The following is a 21,074-nucleotide window of genomic DNA, read 5'->3' as shown; positions in this document are numbered from 1 at the left end:
GGGACGAACACAGAGGGCATGAAGTTCAGACACTCTTCTAGCCGAGGTAATAGCGACTAGAAAAAGTGTCTTCCAAGAAAGAAACTTTAATGAACATGAAGCAGCCGGTTCGAAAGGGGGAAGTATCAAGGATGTCAGCACTAAATGCAAGTCCCAGTGTGGTGGAGGATCTCTAACAGGGGGTTTAAGAAGGAACACTCCTTTGAGAAAGGCTTTACAAAGTTTGTGGGACATAATGTTGTGGTCTGCAAAGCCGACATGGAAGTTCGAGATTGCAGCCAACTGAACTTTGACTGTGGACGACGAAGAACCTGAGTGAAAAATTTCCGCAAGGAAATCCAAGACCGACTGAATAGGGGCAGTAAAGGGGTGTATGTTCTTAGATTTTGCCCAAAAAGAGAAGCGTTTCCACTTGCTAGAATAAATCCTCCTGGTAGAGGACTTAAGAGAAGCTACTATGATATCTCTAACGGGGTTAGAGATCATAGGAAGCCTGGCTAAGGAAGGAAGTGGAGCAACCAAGCTGTGAGGTTGAGGGAAGGAACAGACCAGTGCAGTTGACCCAACTGGTGGGTCAGAAGATCTGGAACTGGGTCCAGATGCCAAGGCCGCACCAAAAGATGGCGATGAAGGAACGGGAACCAAATTTGTCGAGGCCAGTAAGGGGCAATGAGAATCATTTTGGCTCTCAAGACGGTAGCTTTCTGGAGTACTTGTGGTATCAAAGGAAAGGGAGGAAAGGCATAAAGAAGTCCCCGGGCCAATCTTGGGTAAGAGCGCCTCTGGGGTGGCCTGGAAGTGGGAAGAGAGAGAAGAAGTCTGGGCATTTGCTGTTTTGGGGTGTAGCAAAAAGATCGCAGCATGGGCGGCCCTACTTCTGAAAAATCTCCTCCACAATGGATTGCTTGAGAGACCACTCGTGAGGCATGAGAATAGCTCTGCTCAATCTGTCCGCTATTATGTTGGTTTTCCGGGATATGCGTTGCTACCAGAAACCGATGAGAGGAGATCGCCCATTGCCAAAGTCTGAGAGCTTCTCGACACAAGGGATAGGACTTGGTTCCGCCCTGCTTGTTGATGTACCACACGACGGACATGTTGTCCGTGTGAACTGCAATAGTCCCTAAAGGGAGAAAGTCGTTGAGGGCTTGCAACGTTAAAAGTACTGCTCTCATCTCTAGGACATTTATGCGCAGGTGGTATTCGAACGGTTGCCACGTGCCATGAACCATCCTGCCCTGATAATGCCCCCCCCACCCGATCAGGGAGGCATCCGAAGTGACAGTGGCTACCGGGGCCGGGGGAACAAATGGTCTGCCTTGATGAACTAGAGGAGAGGAAATCCACCAGGATAGATGGTTCTTGCAGGTTTGTGTCACCAGAATCTTGTGACGCATGGGAAGCTGCTGGAAGGACCATTGGGTGAACAACATCCATTGTAGGAGACGCATGTAAAAGCGGGCCAGAGGAAGAAGTGTTATGGCAGCTGCCATGAGGCCCAACACTTTCAGGACCAACCTGGCTTGTGCCCTTTTGCTGGATAGGATGATCCGAACGTGGTTTTGGATATCTAGGATTCTCTGACTTGTTAGGTTTGCTGACATCCGAGTAGTGTCTAGATTTGCGCCTATAAAGGTAATAGATTGGCAGGGTGACAAGGAAGACTTTTCGAAGTTGACTGAAATTCCTAAGTGACAGCAGAGACGTAGAGTGTAATCTCTGGCTTGGAGAAGTTGATGCCTGGTGGTGGCTGAGAGGAGCCAGTCGTCGAGATACGGAAACACCTGGAATCCTTGATGTCTCAGGTGAGCCGTGACCACTGCCATGCATTTGGTGAACACTCTGGGGGCTGTAGTGAGGCCAAAGGGCAGGGCTCTGAATTGAAAATGACTGGTCCCCAGCCGAAAGCGGAGAAAACTTCTGGAGCGCCTGTGAATCTTTATATGATAGTACGCATCCTGAAGGTCTATGGAGCACATCCAGTTGTCTTTGCCCAGAAAGGGCAAAATCGATTGAAGTGTGACCATCCAAAATCTTGTCTTTTTGACAGACTTGTTGAGCTTGCTGAGGTCTAATATTGGTCTCCAGTCTCCCGTCTTTTTGGGGACCAAAAAGAACCTTGAGTAGATTCCGGACTCTAAATGATCTTTTGGTACTGGCTGGATGGCCCTTTTCTTTAGAAGCTTTGACACCTCTAATTTTGCAATTTCCCTTAGACCGGGTGGTACGTCTGGAAGGGAACCTCTTTGAGGGAAGGGGCTTTCCTCGAAAGGAATCTTTTAACCCTCGGATATGATCGACTGTACCCATTTGTCTTGAGAGAGGGAAAGCCAGGCTTCTGGGTACAGCGACAATCTTCCCCTGACTGCCTCCAAGGGTGGGCAGTCGGGCAACACCTCAGGGATGCTGGAAGGGCTTGTCAGAGAGAGGCTCTCTGGAGCCCTGGTTCTGCGGACCCCCTCTGCCCCTAGGGCGGTGTCTGTTATTACCCCCTCTGCCTCTGGGGGTAAACTGACCACGTGCGTCAGGCGTGACTCCTTGTGATTTCCGGAACCACATTTTCCCTCCCTTCTGACCTTTGGGGTAAGGTCTAGAAGGAGTGGAGAAACGGACTCCTACGGCAGATAGAGTCTTGCCGTCCTGCTCGCACCTGGTTAAAGTGTCCTTCACCTGAGGGCCAATCAACGTTGTCCCATCAAAGGGAGAGTTTGTGAAGGACGCCTTAAAGGGGTCTGCAAAATTACAGAGCCGCATCCAGGACTGACGTCTGAGGGCCACTCCTGTGTCTGCAGCTCTACTCGCCCCATCGGCTGCATAAGAAATGAGCCGCATGGAGGAGTTGGTTATGGAATTTAGGATTCCCAGCTGAGAGGTGATCTTTTCTTGAGCCCCTGCTGCTGACGGATCCTGTACTACTTCACCTAGCTCTTTGAGGATGTCTCTCTGAAGTCTGGTGAAGTGACAAATAATTCAGCGAACGCATAGCAAAGGTCGCTGAAGAGAACATCCGCTTGCCATACCTGTCCATGGTCCTAGACTCCTTGTTAGGAGGATGGACTGGCATGGAAGGATCTGCAAGTTCCTTCTTGGTGGCGGCCGCCACCACCATGGCATCAAGCGGGACACCCTTAGTAAGAAACTGCTTTTCAGCGGGGGCCGTGATAAACTTTGAAGGTCTCCTGAGGACTGGTTCCACCGAATCAGGAGATGCCCACGCCTTTCGTGCTATGACTTCCATAAGGGGGTCGAAAGGCGGAGACACCCAGGAGGTGGAGGGTCGAGGTCCAAAAGCCTCCAGGTATACCGATTCATCCTCGGAGGGATTAATGGAGGACCAGTTCCCCCTCTGTTTGAGGATTTCAAGGATGTCTGAAAAGGAGACATCCTCAGAGGGAGATCTTGGGGTCCCCTCCGACTCATCTAAATCGGTATCTGATGTTGTAGACTCAGGGGAGTCTAAATGCTTCCTCTTGCAGGTCCTCTTACGTGGGGGTTCACCTGAAGGATCAGGAGAAACCTCGGAAGAGGAAGTCCTTCCCAATGGGGAAACCTGGGGCGATAGATCTCTGTGTCCGGGAGCAAGAGAGCGGGAAGAGGCATCTACAGGCACCATAGAGGGAGGAGCTAAAGGAACCGACTGCTGGCTAAGCTCTGGGGCTAGCACACTCCTCATCACCTCGAAGGCTCCCCTTCCAGGGAGGGCCGAGATCCCGCCAAGAAACAGGGATCCCTGGTCCCACCGAAAGGGAAGGCTCCGAAGCAGATGTCGGGGTCGAGCTCACCAAGGCCAAAGCTCCGAGAGGGAGAATGGGGTCGGGCAAGGGTCCGATGCCACTCGCCCCCTCGGAACCGACCAGGGAAGCCCGACGCACGGATCCCTCGAAGGAAGGTCTCAAGGAGGAGATAGGAGTTGAGGACGACGGAGCTGAAAGGTGTGGTATCGGCTCCGATGCAGCAACAGTCACGGTACCAATAATCTCTGGCTCCGAACTCTGTAGGAGAGTCGAAGGAGGAATCTCAGGGGGGTGTAGAATAGCTGACGTCTGATGAGACGGGCTATGGAGCATCTGGGCTAGTGCCTGTGATTTTAATAGCCTACTCACTACTCTCTCTAAGTCGTGGTCTGAGAGCCTGGACGACCTCGATGATCGGCTCCGATGGCTCCACTCCGAAAGCAAGGGAGAGGCTGGAGCCGAATGTATAGACTCCAAAGAAGGAGATCTAGACCTCTTCTTGGACGGAGCCATCGGAGCCGAAGAACGTTCGGCTCCAGGCGGAGCCGACAACTTGTCGGCTCTGAGAGGAGACAAAGATATCTCGGCTCCAGCCGGAGCCGAGACATGCTTTGACGCTAGGGTGTCGGCTCCAGACGGAGCCGACACAGGTGCCGAAGCCAGGGTATCGGCGTCGACCGGCGCCGGTACAGAAGCTTCCAACAAGGAAGGATCGGCTCCGGACAGAGCCGATGTCGACTCCGGCAGAGTCGGAACCAAGACCACAGACTTGGAAACCGAAGCCTTTGTCTTGGAAGGCTTGGAGGGCTTCCCGGAGCCGACCTTAGCCGGGGAACTCTCTGGTTTAAGAAGACCCCTGAGGGTCAACTTATTTCTACGTTCCTGCAGGACTCTCTGGCTGAAAGAATGACATATAGCACAGGAGTCCTGCAGGTGTAGGGGTCCCAGGCAATAAATACAAGAAGTGTGACCATCTGTCAGAGACATCTTCTGACAGCACGAGTCACACTTCTTGAAACCTGAGACCCTAGTATCTTTGGACATGTCTCAGTCCTAAAACACTCACACACACCAATCAGTCCAAACAAAGACACTAACAACTAAAAATTATTAATAACTAATAAATTAGTTATTACTATAACAGTGACACAACACACACACACCTGAGGGAAATCCTGACAGGAACTGTGAGGGTGGGAAAGGCCTAAGGCCCGAAACAATGAAACTAAATGAACTAAGGGGAAAAGGGTATGGAGCTAAGTGAATAAAGTACACTGAAGAATATAAAGACTAAAAGACTAAAAATTAGAGTTTTGAGACACCTAAAACCTTACAAATAGCAAGAAAAATATCACTTACCAGGAGCTGGTAAAAAGAATGACCTCATTAGCGAAGCGGCAAACGAGATCTGGGTAATTACCGCCTTGCATCATGGGATATGGGGCTGCCTCGAGCTGGTAAAAGTGACTCTCGAGCTTAGCAAGTGCCCTCCGAACCCATCCAGCAAGAATGAAGGCGAGATTGACAACTTAACATCTAAGGGTAATACTGCTCAATGCCAGAAGTCTAAACCTCAAGATGCACGCCCTTGAAGCCCTCCTCAGTATGGAGAACATCGATGTCTGTGCTGTGACTGAAACCTGGTTCAAGGCTCCTGAGAGCACCCCAGCACTATCAGGTTATACCTCATATCATGCGTTCCGGCCCCAAAATCCAGACCAAACCACAAAAGGAGGGGGAGTATCCATATTCATAAAGGATACCCACACCTCCAGGTTAGTGGCAACGCACGAAGCATCGGAGACCATCCAGGTGCAATTAACCATAGGTAAAACTGCCCTACAGTTTGTAGCATGCTACAGACCACCCTCTCAAACTCAGGAAACCCACACAGCCTTCCTGAAGACACTGGAGAGTATGAATGTCTCTCCAAACACCATCATATTGGGTGACTTCAACTACCCAAACATAGACTGGGGACATTACTCAAGCCCCAACACCCTAGCCCAAAGGTTCCTGGAGTTCATAAACTCAAATGCTATGGAACAGCTGGTCACCATTCCCACAAGAGGAGAAAATATACTAGACCTGATCATCACAAACATGGGGACAAAATGCTCCACACCGGAAGTATATCCCTCATTGGTGAGATCAGACTATAATTTAATCTCACTGGAGATCCACATCCCGCCCCCAACCCCAGCAAAAAAGACCACAGTGAAGAACTTCTCAAAAGCAAACTTCACACTTCTTAAGACTGGAGTGGTATCCTTCAAGGCCCCCGAGCCAGTGGAAACCACAACCCACACTGCTGAAACCCTTACAAATGCCTTCTACGAGCACCTCCAGGAATGTATGGATCAAGCAATCCCTAATAAAATCAAGACCCTTTCCACCAAAGGCAGGCACCCGGTCTGGTGGACCCCAGCCATAAACAAACTCTACAACAAGAGGAGAAAGCTACTACATGACAGAGCAAAATCCCTAAAAGGGAAGGCATCTCTGATCAATACTAGCAAAAAACTACGATCACTCATAAAATCATCCAAGGCCAACTTTGAGAGAAAAATCACTAAAGACACAAAAGACAATCATAAGGCCTTCTTTAGCTATGTTAGAAACCTGGGTGGAAACTCCCAGATATGCTCAGAATTAGTCCAAAATGATACAAAAATCACTGAACCCACAGACATTGCCAACATACTGGCAGACAGGTTCAGTGCAAATTTCTCCTCCTCCCCCAAAAGGAGAAATATCTATCCCACCAGAGTCTAGCCTCCCAAACATCTCAGATGCCCAGGTGAGAGCTGCTCTCTAAAGCAAAAACACAGCATCAATGGGACCGGACGGTGTCCCCGGCTGTGTGCTACCTAACTCAATGAGGAACTAAACCCACACATAAGGCTGCTGTTTAATCTTAGCCTTACTACAGGATACGCACTCCAAAGAATGACGACGGCAACTGTGGTCCCACTCCACAAAGGCAGTGCTTCTACGGACCCTGGAAATTACCGCTCCATAAGCTTGACGAGCCTTGTCTGCAAAGCTATGGAGAGGATCATAATGGAACTCATAAATAAAGACATTAGGGACCTACAGACACTGGATCCTACCCAATTTGGCTTTGTCAAGGGCAGATCCTGCCTCTTGAACTTGGTCGACTTTTTCGAAACAGTCACTAAGGCCATTGATGAGGGTAAGGCAGTTCACACAGCCTACCTTGACCTAGCAAAAGCGTTCGACACAATACCCCACTCGGGCATCATAGAAAATTTCACCAGCTTAGATGTAAACCCATATGTCACAAGATGGGTTGCAAACTGGCTCAAGGACAGAACCCACAGGGTTAGAGTTGCTGGTGCCATGTCAGACTCTAAGCTGGTCACGAGCGGTGTCCCACAGGGCTCAGTCCTGAGCCCCCTCTTGTTCGGCATTTATTTTTCTGAAGTGCAGGCAAACATAGGGGGATTGTGGCTGACAAAATTTGCAGATGACTGCAAACTGGGCACCATAATTGACACTCCATCAGACACAGACATCCTCCAGAGAGGTCTCATAGAAATGGATAACTGGTGCCAGAGCCATGGCCTTAAGCTAAATGCCAAAAAATGTATAGTCATACCCTTTGGGAAAAACAAGGTAACCCCTAATTACCACATAGGTGGTAATCCATTAAACACGGAAGAAGTTATCAGGGACCTGGGGACCCAAGTTGACAGTAACCTCTCTTTGACACTCACATTGCCAAAGTGGTTAGGAAGACCTTCTACATTGCCCACCTGATCATGAAGGGATTCACATCCAGATCAGGAGAGGTCATTGTACCCCTGTACTCTTCACTTATCAGACCAATGATTGAGTACAACGCCCCATTCGAATGTACCTTACCCGACACCTGCAGCAGTTGGAAAGACCCCAAAAGTTCCTCACCAAAAGGATAAAGGCTCAAACATATGTCATACGCTGCCCGACTGAAGAAACTCCAGCTCTATTCAGTCACATACCGTCTGCTCAGAGGTGATCTGTGCCTGACATACAAGGCCATGTCCAACCCAGAATTAATGGACATGCTCCACCTCAAAAAATCCAAATCCACCAGAGCCACGAGAGCAAGAGACTTAAACCTCAACACAGATATAAATAGGACGTGCTGGAGGGACAGATTCATCACCCAGAGACTCCCTACACTGTGGAACAGAATCCCAGTCCATGTGAGGCAGAGCCCCTCACTGACTCTGTTCAAGAGAAATCTTGATGAGTGGATGGGAGATCGTAGGTTTACCCCGGGAATCATCTCTGTGTCACTGCTGGACAGAGGCACAGCAAACTAATGGGTATAGTATTCTCATCCTAAGGGGTGGTGAAAGCCACACACACTCTGGCTAGGCTTATAAATGCCCTAGGGCAGATAGCCTAGTGTGAACCTATGAACCTATATGTTTCCCTCTGTATGTGGACTTTACTGCATAATAGTATTTGGGGATATGCTTTGTGTATGTATGGTTACATTTCATTTGTTGACAAAGTAATCATTTGTTACTGAATACAGTTATGTTAGAGTGTTGGAAATGTACATCTTCATTGCAGGTGACCTTTATATTCGTCCACATTACAATGCTGGGAAAATCATCTTTCTGTGTGGGGTGTGAAGTTTGTATGCAGGTAAGTGGAGGTTGTTTACTAATGTCCTTTGCCCACCCTTAACATATCTGAATTAAAGCTGGGAATGCACACAGTGCTGTCATTCCTCAAATGGAGGAACTGGGTGACATACAGATGCACCCTGGAACTCTATAATGTGGTAGCACATCTCACAAGATATTCAGGATTGTGTCTCTCTCCTCTGAATTTCCTAATTGCACCCCCGCCTGGGGACTGTTGAGAATTGGCATTTAAATCTCACTGATAGTATGTGATGAGCAGGGGTATTGCCTCTCAATCCATACTGTTGCAAGCCAGTTAGTTACTGTTTCAGGTAAGCACAGATACCTGACACACCTAAATAGGTTTTACATTGCACAGCTTCAGATCAAGAGTTACAGTCCCTGTCCCTCCCAGGATTTCACTGACCTTAGACTGAGACCAATCCTCCCATTTCAGTCTCCTAACAGTATTTGAAACTTATCCAGAATAATTTTGCACACAGTATTTTCCAAGGGGGTAGTAAATGACTACTTTCCAGTATCAACACTCTCTCCACCAATTTGGAGTAACATTGCCAACAGCTGGACTAGGCTGCCAAAACCAAGAACACAGGTTACTGTTTGCCCTTAAAATAAGCCAACTTTTAAATGTTTGAATGGAGACATTTAAGTATAAACAGTCAGTGTATAATAGGTACAGCTGATAGCACCAGTTCAATGACCAGACTTTTAAGCTCATAAATTAATCAGCCAGAAGCATCTAAAACTGAATAGTTAAAACTCTTTATAAGAAGTAAATAAAATAAACCTTTTCACTTGAAAGGCAAATCTGCAAGCTTAAATTGTTTTGCTAAGAACTTTTAGTTTTGTACATAGATAACATATACCAAACTCTTATTAGCTTGTCTAGACCTAACACAGTTTTTAATGTATTTATTTAATGTATCATTCACTAACTGGGTTATCCCACTAGGCTAGTAATCTCTTTTCAGGGGAGTCCCAAGGTGGTATTTATACCACTACTAGGGGAAATTTTGCCAGGGTATCAGGGAACTTCCCCTACTCTTTGTAAGTGGGACCCATTTTGGAGGAGCACTTCCTGTTTCTTTTCCAGGTGCAGAGGCTGCCTGGAGAAGTATGGAGGCAGATGGAGAGAGAAGGAGATGATGGATTGGTGAAAGAAGTGAAGGAGAAAGCAAACATCGTGACATGAGAATGTGTGCAGGATTCTGAGGAAATATTTTGAAGAAACCTGTTTGATGGAGATGAATCAGCAAATGATGGCTGTATAATTACAACACTCTAGTCAGGAGTGTTGCAGGATAATGTACTTAAAGAAATGGTGCAGAGTGACCCATAAAATGAAGGAGATGTTTCCTTGGGGGACATTACGGAGAAAATAGAAAAGGAGGATACAGAGACAATTCTAAAGAATAATAGTGAGACGAAAAAGAAAACATATGCAGACACAAAGTAAAAGAAGGCAAAAGTGGAGTAGCAGAAAAGAAGGCAGTAGAAAATTAAAAAAAGTGTGTGGTAAGGATTCAAAGTAAAAACAAAGAAATGGGCAGGTATGAAGTGTGGGACAATGTAATAGTTCCTTAAAAGCACATAAGGTAAGAGCATGTATTCTTATTAACAAAGAGACATTTTGTGACATTATATTTGAGAATGTTTTTTCAATGAAAAATTTTCTTGGAAAATATAAAAAAAGAAAGACTAAAACCCATGGAATTTGTATGTGATAAAAGCATTTAACAGGGAAACAAAAAAGATTTGTGTACAGGTTCAAACAGAGGGAGAAAGAAAGACTTTGAAAGGACATTTGAAAGCTCTATGTAAAGAAGTACTGGACATTGCAAAAGATGGCAAAAGGGTTTATGGACTGGTGGCTGGGATTGTAATACTATGATAAAAATCTAAAGAGAAAAATATACATATACCAATCATGACAAATATGGAGGGGAATAAAGGTGTTGTAAAATTGTAAAATACTGGGGACAACCCAAAACATGTTTTTTTTTGTGGAAAAGGGCATTTAATAAGTAACTTTGACAAAAGAAAATGTTATATTTGTGGGAAAATAAAGCATGATGCAAAAAGTGTGAATTGAAATGTTATAAATGTAACAAAATTGGACATATATGGATGGATTGCAAAAATAAGAATAAGAAAAAAGAAAGAAGCTGAACAAAGAGAAGAACTTTTAGAAATACCAAACATAGAAAAAAATGGATGAGAATAAAAATAATAGAGATCATAGCAGCAGTTCTTGTAATAAGTGATGAAGACACTAAACTGGGAGGTAGTACAAAGAAAAAAAGAATTCTGTTGGTAAAACGGTAAAAGACAGAAAAAGAAAACTTAAAGGGATAAGTACAAAAGAAAAAAAGAATGAAATGGATGAAAAATAATATATACACCTAAATATTTGAGCTTTGTTACAATGATTAAGGTGTTTGGTTCACAGATGCAGGGTACATTATTTGATTCTCAACTATAGGAAGGAAATTAGTTAGGCTTAGAATAGCCTATTAAGAAAGCTAGCCTAGCAATTGGCTATGAACTTATGAAACCATGAATCTAAGGAAAAGGGGAAATGAACATTTTAGAGTGCTTTTCTGTACATGTGGATAGTATTAAGAATATAGTAAGAAGAATATGAATTTTGGAGTGGTGTAATATATGTGATGTAGATGTAATTATATTAGAGGACACAAGATTTTTGACAAGTAAAGAAAGATTTCAAACTGAGCAACTATGGAGAGGAAAGATAATCTGTTATTTGAGAAATGAGAGATGTTCTGGAATAACCATATTATTTAGAAATACAGAAAAATAGTAGATGTAACTTTAGCAAAAAGAGATTAACCATTGTGTATTTAAAATGGAAAAAACAAGAAAGAACTATGAGAACATGTTTGGTAGGAATGGTGAAATATATTTAAGGAAAATTAAAAAAAATATTTTATTTATTTTTATTTTATTTTATTTTATTTTACATTTGTTGACCAGGCTAGTCTAACTGGATACATGTCCATTTTCAGTAGAGGCCCGGGGAGAAAAGCTCCACTTTAAACTAAATAAATCAAGACAAACAAAATCCATCCAATATATACAGTACATAAACCTGAAGAATTTTTTCATAAAATTGAGTTATACAGAACTAAAAATATACAGATTGTGACTACTGAGTTTAATAAGGTAAAATACAGTATTATTACCAAGGGAAAGAGATATATATTCTTGATTAGTATATTGGTTATGAATGTGCCTTTGTAAAGATGTAAAATGCCTATGAAAAAGTGTATAACACTGAGAAGTAAGAGAATTATTGAATGTATGTACATGGGGAAGTAGTTACAGTCATAGTGAAAGAAATAGATTGGTTTATATACAAGGTGGAAAGTTAAGAGCTCACTGAAGAAGGCAAGGTTGTTAGGAGCATATTCAGTGCAAGCAGCTTGGGAATAAGATACTAAGAAGGGGGTGCGGAATGAATTTGCTAATACTGCAAAGAGGGTTATTGGAAGAGAGTTATAGAGTAATGTTATATTGGGGGGGGTTAGTCAGGGTTAGTACAAGGACAGAGCCATTGTGTTTTTAGTTGAATCTTTAGTTGCTTTTTAAAGAGTGGTAATGATGAGAGAGATGTAAGTTTTGTGGGAAGCTTGTTCCAAATCTTCCCTACTGTATTAGAGAAAAGAGAATCATCAGCCTTGTTGTGGGATTTCTGGATGGTAACCAGTAGTTTATTTGCTGAGCGAAGGTTAGTAAGGTTTTTGTAGGGGGAGATGAGGCTACTGAGAATAGGAGTATTACTAGGCTGGTACAGAATTTTATGGATAATGGAGAGTTGTTGAAATTCTAGCTGGTTATTTAGTTCAATCCATCCAAGAAGTTTGAGATTTAGACAGTGATGAGTTCTAAATGAGGACTCAGTAGCAAACCTGGCAATATTGTTATAAGAAGTGGACAATTTGTTTAGGTTGCTTTTGGAAAGATTAATATAAACTGGTGAGGCATAGAAGAGGGTGGAGATCAGATGGGTCTGGGCAATAGTAGTTCTGGCTTCTGGGGTGAAAAAAGGTTTTATCCTATATAAGGATCCAAGTTTTCTGTTTACAGTTTTAATAGTGGCATTAATATGCGAGTCAAAGTTGAGGTTGTGGTCAATCAATACACCTAATAGTTTTGTAGTTGGGTCAGGAGCTATGATTGTACCGTCGATGGATATAATAGAGAAATCTGTTGGGGTGGATTTAAAAGTTGGAGAAAATAGTAATAGTTTAGTTTTTTTGGCATTAAGGAGGAGGCGACGTTGTTGGAACCAGTTTTCTACTTGGTTAAATACTGTTTGGGTGATGGACTGGTGTTCAGATGAGGTGGTTCCTTTACAAATCAAAGTGGAGTCATCTGCGTATTGTATGCTGGTAGGTAGAGGTAAATTAGTAGAAAGGTCATTAATGAATATGGAGAAGAGTAGAGGTCCGAGGATAGAGCCCTGAGGGACGCCAAGGGTAATAGGGAGAAGTTTGGATAGGTTATTATATTTTTACAGCGGCAGTATTGATGTGAGAAAAGTGGAGAAAGAAGAATAGAATATATAATGATGCATTGGAAGATTTAGAACATAATGGTAGAAAGTAATTTGACAAAGAAAAATAATTATATGAAAGAAATAAAAAATACAAGAATTGTTATGTAAGCAAAGATGTTTTTCACAAGGAAAAAAGAAAAGTAGGAAGTTGTTTAAGCAAATTAGTAAAGCAAGATGGTAGTGTAATGAGAAATAAAAATGTAAAAGAAGAAATAGAAGGAACTCAGGAAAAGATTATGAACAGTAGTACAGTATGTACAAGAAATGTTTAAAGAAAAAAGAAGGTAGTGAAAAAACATGGAAAGTAAAAAAGTTAACAGAAAAAAGAAGAGTTGGAAAAACAAAATTTATTTAAATGAGTTAAAGTATTAAGACAAGTAAATATAGATTCAGCTGCAGGCCCAGATGGAATAGGATATGAGATGTATAAAAATTTAAGGAATTGGCAAAAATATTTTAAAGATTTTAAATGAGTGGTTAAATTAAGGTTTTATATATAAAGAATTATGTAGTAGAATACTTAAATTCATATGGAAGAAGACAGTTAAAAAAACTGGAGACCAGTAGTATTGAATAATAGTGATTATGAGATTTTTATAAAAAGAGTTCAAAAGAGATTTGAAACTAAAATGGAGAATATTATAGAAGACAGCATATACAGTATAAAGAGAAAAGGTTGTCAAGAATTATTATTGATGGAGAAATTGTAGATAATATAAGACAATGGAAAATCATGATAGGAGTCCTTAATAAGGCATTTGACACAATTGGACATGAAATCTTATGGGTAATAAAGAAAGAGAAAGTTAGGAAGTTATGTATGTCAGCTTATAGTAATAATAAAATAAAAATACTTGTAAATGGATGGTTAATCCAAACGGGACATATTAAGAGTGGTACAGGACAGGGATGTCCAATGAATTGTATACTCTTTGCCTTAGTTATGAATGTGACAGTATATGAAATAAATTATAAAATGAGAGGCTGAGTATTTAACACCTGAAGAATTAAGAATTCTAGTTCTGTTAATACGTGCAGCTGAAATTATAATAATTGAAGAAAAAATAGTTTGGATAAAAGTAATAATTTGCACAAATGGGTGTCTAGAGATGAGAGTTGGCTTAAAATAAAGAGAAAATAAAGGTTTAGGTGATGTTGGTATATATTTTACAATGAATGAAGTTTCTGTGTTAGGCATAACATTTGGGGATAAAGATATAAGTAGAATTCAGTCGAAAAAAGCAATAGAAGAAATAAGACAAATGTGTCTTTTCTGGAAAAACCTATAAATTATCATTCAGAAAAAAGGCTTATTTGATAAATTCAGTACTGTTAGAAAAAACAGTATACTTAAGAGGTGTATTTATGCTGCCAGCAGTGTTTGAAAAGCAATTATTGTAGATAGTTTTTTCATTTGTATGGGGTTCTAGATTAAACCTAGTAAAAAGAGGAGTTTTGTATGAAACCCAGTGGTATATGCTGATTCATTAAATTTGTACTAAGGGTTAAAGTGGATAAATGAAAAAGATGAGAGATTAGTAGTAAAACTATATACATATGTATAAGTATGGTAGATTTTAGAGTGGTAAACAAGAGTAAAAGAGACAGAGTGTATAAATGAAATAAAATGTTACCAAGAAAAATATTTTTTGTGGAAAATAAAAATGTATGATGTAGAAAAAGATAGAAAAGGATGGTGTAAGAATATAATGATAGAACATTACTATGTAAAACCATTGGAAATCTAACAGATGAAAAAAAATTAAAGCTGTAAAAATAAGAGGGAAATGATGTAATCAGAAAGTAGAATGTCAGTATTTTTTTGTGGAGACTGGTAATAGATAAATTGCCAGTAAAAAGAAATTTGCCATATAAAAAGAAAAGTAGTATGTTTACATTGTTGGGTGGCCGCGGTGGTGCAGCGGTTATCGTTGCCGTCTCACAGCAAGAGGTTCTCCGGTTCAATCCTCGGCTGGGGTGCCTTCTGTGTGGAGTCTGCATGTCCTCCCTGTGGTCACGTGGGTTTCCTCCCACATCTCAAAGACATGCTGTAGGTGGATTGGACACTCTAAATTCGCCCTAGGTGTGAGTGTGTGCGTGTGTGTGCCTTCTGTGGAAGGTTGGGCGCCAGGCTGGCAACTCGACACCATAAAACTCCACTGCCAATCATGAGCGGACAGGTGATCCGCTGTGGCGACCCCTAACCAGGAAAAGCTGAAAGAAGAAGTATGTTTACATTGTCAAGGAAAAAGAAGCTACTGATCATGTGTTTTTGAAATGTAAAAAAGTAAAAATGTTATGGGGAAAACTATGTAAAGCAGATTAAATAAACATGGATATGATTAAATATGGACATTATAAGAAGTAAAGAATATGTTAAAGGAATAGATAAAAGTTATTTTATGTTATATGGAGTGAAAGAATAAATGCAATTATGTTTAATGGTAAATGGATTTTAGCAGCGGTATTAAGTAAAATCAGATGATGGTTATGGAAAAAGGAGTGGGAGTCTAATAGGGATGAAATTTTAGCATGATTGTAAAGGACATTATGAATCTCTGTAAACAGATTTGTATATTTATATATTTTTTACATGTAAATATTTTGTAAATAAGAGTTATTTTTGTATACAAATAAAGGACCCTACTCTTTTTGATAGGTGCTGTAGGATTTTTTTACATCCACATAAGCTGCCATCAACTCAAGTAGATGGGGTCTCAGTTTAGCATCTCATCCAAAGGATAACACACTCAGGAGTACAGTACCTTCTTTATGCTGCACAGCAGTGTCAGCAATCAATCTACCTGGTGTGGATGTAGAACCCACAGCCTTCTGTGCCAAAGCTACCTGTTGTGCCACCGACACTGTAACATTTTAACTAAAGATATACTGTGCTGTACCTTTCATTACTGTTTAAAGTAAAAAGAGAATCTGCAAAATTATGTACAGCTGTCTTTCGGTTTGTACAATTCAGAAGGAAAATCCAACAGTCTTCCCCTTATTATATGAATCCTAAGCAAAATTCCCAGTTGGCTTCAGTTTGAATTTTGGAAGATGCCTTTTTGTTTCCACAATTAACATATTTATGGTGGAATTACCAAATAAGGTTATAACCCTTTGAATACCTACAGTGACATCTTCAAGGAGCATTTTACTTCAAGCACTGCAAATTTGCAGCAGCTGCAGAGTGTCTTTCACTTTCAAGCTGCAGTACATTACAACATTGGCAAATGTATAATTATACACACTTTCACACATCTTTTGAATATTACATATGTAATAAAAAAGGCAAACACAGTGCATATTCTTTTACTTGTAAAATAATTTGTATATTTTTCTTAATTCATTACAGTTTTAGTACAACATAGTTTAGTTTCCCCTGCATTTTCCCATCTTAAAGAACAGTTTCATTAGCCTCTCATCCCTGGTGCAGCTGTGCTGCACTGTGAATGGACTGTCAAGCCATTCATGTCACAAGCATAAGATCTGTGAGCAAGAGTAAGGCCATATACAACTATTTCACTTTTTTGTATAAAACAAAATTGTCTCAAAGATCATCTGATATGGTGAGATCTCTCATGTGCTATTGACCTTAATTACTCAGGTCTACTTTTTGAAGTTTTCACTGGATAGCTGAAAAAATTAACATAGTTCAGCAACACTGAATACACCTTACTTAACAGAAAAATGATTCTGACAGAAAATCCACTCTACTCGCTTTATAAGTAAGAAAGACTACCAACTAAACATATTATGTTGCTTTACCCATTGCACCTGTGAAGATATGTGAAGGCTACCTTGGATGTTGAACTGCAAAAATGTAACCACTGCTGAGGAAAGCTGATAAGTCAAGCATTGTATAATTGTTGATCTCAAAACTTGGAGCCAAGATGTCTGGATGAAGGAATTATTCCTGTTGTTTTGAGACTAGAGTTAATTGCTAGATTTTACATATATAATGTCTTTAATTGCTGTATTGCTGACCAGGTGCAAGCTTACTAAGAAATGTTAATGTAGAGTTGATGTTAGCCTGGGAAACCACATAATTAAGAATGATGCAATCTAAAATGAGTCAGCAGGATGTGTTATCTAATTTAAAGGACTTTCTCAGAGACAGACAGAGACCATTTTGGTTTTGCCTTGAGAACATCCAACTCACAAGCACACTGCCTGTGTCTGTATGTAATTAGGATCTTAGACTTTAGTGCCTCTCTTAGAAATAGCTAGGAAATAGGACGATTAGACTAGTTGTTTTTTTTTATTTTTATGTCAGAACTATTCTAGTGTATTATTTTAAGCATTTTTTCTGTGATGTCTGAACTCCTGACTAGCAGTGTGTAGTAAGAAGTATTGTTTTGTGTTTTTATTATTTATTATTAAATATTTTTAAACCTTCCAACTGTGGCTGTTTTGTGTAGAGATAATTTAAGCTGTAGAGTACATTGCATGTATATATAGTGATACTGTACAAAGCCACTCCAATAGTCTTGCTGCTCAGTCACACTTACCATTTGGATAATAATATTGCACAGCAATAATTGGACACCCCTTGGTAAGGGCCTTATTTGTAGCTGATATTTGTGGTTGTTGGTGGTGATTACTACCTTATAGCATGGCAGGAAGGGGCATAGCTGAAGAACCTGTGCCAGCCTTTCCCAGGAGTGTCTGTGTGTTTGTGTATAACTCATATCTTAAAGAGTGTGTGTGTGTCAGCTACTTGGGCAAGGACACGAAGCACTGGTTGGACAGAGAGGGTGCTGGAGGTTTTAGCTTGACCACTAGGCTGAGACCTGTACCCTATAGCTGTGCCAGTGGGGAGTCTTATTGGGGATCTGGAGAGAAAGAGAGAAACCAGCCCCAGACTGACTGTGATCTCTGTGTGCTGTTAAGGAAAATTGTACTTTATTGTGTGTGTGTGTGTGTGTGTGTGTGTGTGTGTGTGTGTGTGTGTGTGTGTGTGTGTGTGTGTATTTGTTATCCTTCCCAATATGGATGCCCCTCACTGGTGTTAGTGTTGAGGATTGAAGCTTCTTGATTACTGGGCCAGTGCACGGGCGTCACAGCACCCATTACCTTTGTCTTTACTGTTAACATTACAACAGGTTTCCAAGCAAATAAACACGTATTTAGTTTGCATTTACTTAAGAAATGGTCAGAAAACACTTCCATGTTTTCAGCCATGCTTCTCAGCAGTCCAGTATTTTGAACAATACCCTTGATTTTGCCTCATATGTATGCTCTGTCCCTTATAAAAAAAAATTAGACTATCAGGTAAATCACTGAGGGTAACATCTGGTCAATAAAGCCGAACATAACTGATTCATAGTTCATAATTTTTTCCCTACTTAAAGTACTTGCTGCTGTAAATCATGTTGCACTATCAACTGTTCAGTTGAATTGTAGTAACTGGAAATTGTCCCCAGTTTTGGTCCTTTGTCTCCCCAACACCTTTTTGAATTACATCACATTTCAAAAAACATAGCAGTTGAGAGGTACAAATTGCTGCCATCCATCAAAACTTTTCACTAATCTCTACATGAAGCTGGACTTGAAACTAGAGATAAAAAGTATGTATACCTAACAATATTCAACTCCCCCTCCTACTCTGACTACCAAATACAGCATGAGGAGTTAAAATTTTCTAAAGATGACACAAATGCCAGTCCTGTATTCAGTATTTACAAAACTCACCATCCAAGTGACGTCATCACTACATGTGACAACATGGCACATGCTGTAGGGCGTGGAAAAAAACAAATATGAGTGATAGAAATGAAAAACTGTTTTTATACTTCCATTTTAAAACTTTACAGTTAAAACACTTATATTCTTCAATCTGAAGATGCCAACAACAGCAAGGAACCACTTCAGCACTCCACTGGCAGGTAGTTGTACACCTTTGCACTTACTCTTTAAATGCTACTGACTTCCTGTTCTAGTGTGGAGATGAGAACAACCATCAGGGTTCTTGAGATATATATCTTTCCTTATTAAATAGGTTTGAACTTTGGATTGATTACATACCCTCAGAGGCAATGAGTCCTCCCATAAGAAATAGGATTTATTGATGTAAAAAAGAAACATCAATCAGTCTTTATTGTGCTGCAATTAAAAGGTAGACTAAAGATTTCCTATCACTCTCTTGCTTTTTTCCTGTTTATCAGAAGAATTTACTTACAGCTTACCTTTTTTTGTTCTTTTAGGGTACTTTTCAGCAGATGTGGATCTCCAAGCAGGAATATGAAGAAGGAGGAAAGCAGTGTGTAGAGAGAAAATGTCCATGAGAAGACAGACCACACAGCCTTTGTTGTATTTATGTTATTTAAGAAAATTGAGCTATGTTTGTGCACCACATCATACTTTTTTATTTAAATGATGCTGTTCTTAGAGATGGACCAATCTGTGTTTAGATAGTTTAATACCTTTCACATACTCTGTTAACTTTCAGGGAGATGCTCTTCCTCTTAACTTACATTTCTTACCATGTCTTACAGGAGGCCTCCCCATTAAAAAAAAAAAAAAAACACTTTAGTATCGTGTCCATGTTATGATCAGTAACAGCCTTTTGATTTGCACATATCCATTCACTCTGCAGTCCTCCATTTTAAATTTTGCTCACACTTTAAGAAGATAATCATGAGACCGGTGCTCTATGTCATGTTTCTAGAGTAGAATGCTACATAGGCATCTGCATTAACTTTGGTGGTATCTTTGCCAGTATTTACTTACCTATTGAATAATTGTCTTCAGAATTCTTCACAACAGTTGTTATGAGCCAGTATCTTGTCATCCAGTGCAAAGAAATTCAGTTAAAAGCAAAAGCAGTCAAAATGCTCATCATTTCTTTCCCACCATATTGAAGAAAGAAAACTATGAACCTAGAAAAGAGCAAATAATTATTTTCATTAAGACAGGCAAAGGTGGGATAGTAGACCTGCATGAAATGGTTTTATTGCAGTAGTTGCCTGAACGATAGTCTTGCTTTCAACATTCTGCCAGTTGACAGGTTCTTACATGTTAACAAATTCTGAACAGTGAAAACTTGTGAAAGAAAAGAAACCTCAGAACTTGGCGACCTGCTATGACAAATTCTGCTTTGGCTGTGAACTGTGTTTCAAAATTGTAGTGTTTAATGAAGGTGTATCTGTTGGCATAAACTTCAGCAGTAGGGACATTTGGAACTACTCATACTAAAACATTTGATGTATTTATTTATCTGTTTGTTAACTGGGTACGTGATTTGGTTGTTAACAGATCCTTTTCAGCTAGTAATAAGGGCAAGGATAAATAAAAAAGAAAATACATGTGTTGTGTATATATCTGTATCTTTATATGTGTGCATAAATATGTGCATGTACCTGCATAAATACATGTTTGTATTTTACTGTATTCATTTCATTCAGCATGTTTGGGATGAAGCCGGAGTATCTAGTGAAGACCCAAATGGTCACAAGGACAGCATGCAAACTCCACAATGATAACACCCATGCTCACTAGAGGTACTGCTGCCTCTGCATTACGTTTCATCATATGAGTGGCTGAGTGAATTGTGGGTTCTGTGTTCCGAAAGTGGTTTTGTAGACTGTTAATGGCAGAAATCAGCAATGTGAATAGTTTATTTTACAACTAGTCAAGTAAAATAATCTATCATGAAATGATTGGTCCATGGTTAAAGTACATGCCTGATAAAAAGCTTTGGAAGCTCACATGACAAGTGTTTATGTTCAAGAAACACAAGGCTTTTGGGGGGGAGTCTCCTGGTAAAAACAGACAACACCCCAGTCATGTGGTAAATGAATAAGCAAGGAGGAACTTATTTGTACCTGCTATGTAGGCTGCCCATGCCAGCCTATGAGATAGCTGTAGGGGCAAGCATGGCACTATGTCATCCTAAACATGCTGAATGAAAGTGCAGTTGTGTAAAATCTTATGTATCTCTTCACTGTTACAGTATTCTTTACATAAGGAATTTCCTGCCAAGAATAGCCCAGTATCTGTCCAGTACACCAAAGCCTTTTGGTCTTATAAGTGTCATATGTCACAGGTATAACCCTTTATAAGGCATAGGGCATTAAGGTGATATACGGATGCAAGCAC

The 21,074-nt window shown here is 40.7% G+C and overlaps 1 protein-coding gene across 1 annotated transcript in view; it reads left to right on the top strand.

Moving 5' to 3' along the window:
* Window positions 1-20,281, top strand: part of LOC122806107 (actin-like protein 6B) — a 298,586-nt gene extending 278,305 nt beyond the window's left edge. Inside the window, exon 15 of the mRNA XM_044076345.1 lies at window positions 19,181-20,281. Coding sequence (XP_043932280.1) covers window positions 19,181-19,261 — 81 coding nt within the window. The 3' untranslated portion in view covers window positions 19,262-20,281. The remainder of the gene's footprint in view (window positions 1-19,180) is intronic.
* The last annotated feature ends 793 nt before the right edge of the window (window positions 20,282-21,074 follow it).

Source organism: Protopterus annectens, chromosome 7.part0 (genome assembly GCF_019279795.1).
Source record: "Protopterus annectens isolate FY-2018-M chromosome 7.part0, PAN1.0, whole genome shotgun sequence".
NCBI classification, from domain to species: domain Eukaryota; kingdom Metazoa; phylum Chordata; order Ceratodontiformes; family Protopteridae; genus Protopterus; species Protopterus annectens.
The sequence above is the reverse complement of the archived record's forward strand: the minus strand, read 5'-3'. Positions and strand labels throughout refer to the sequence as shown.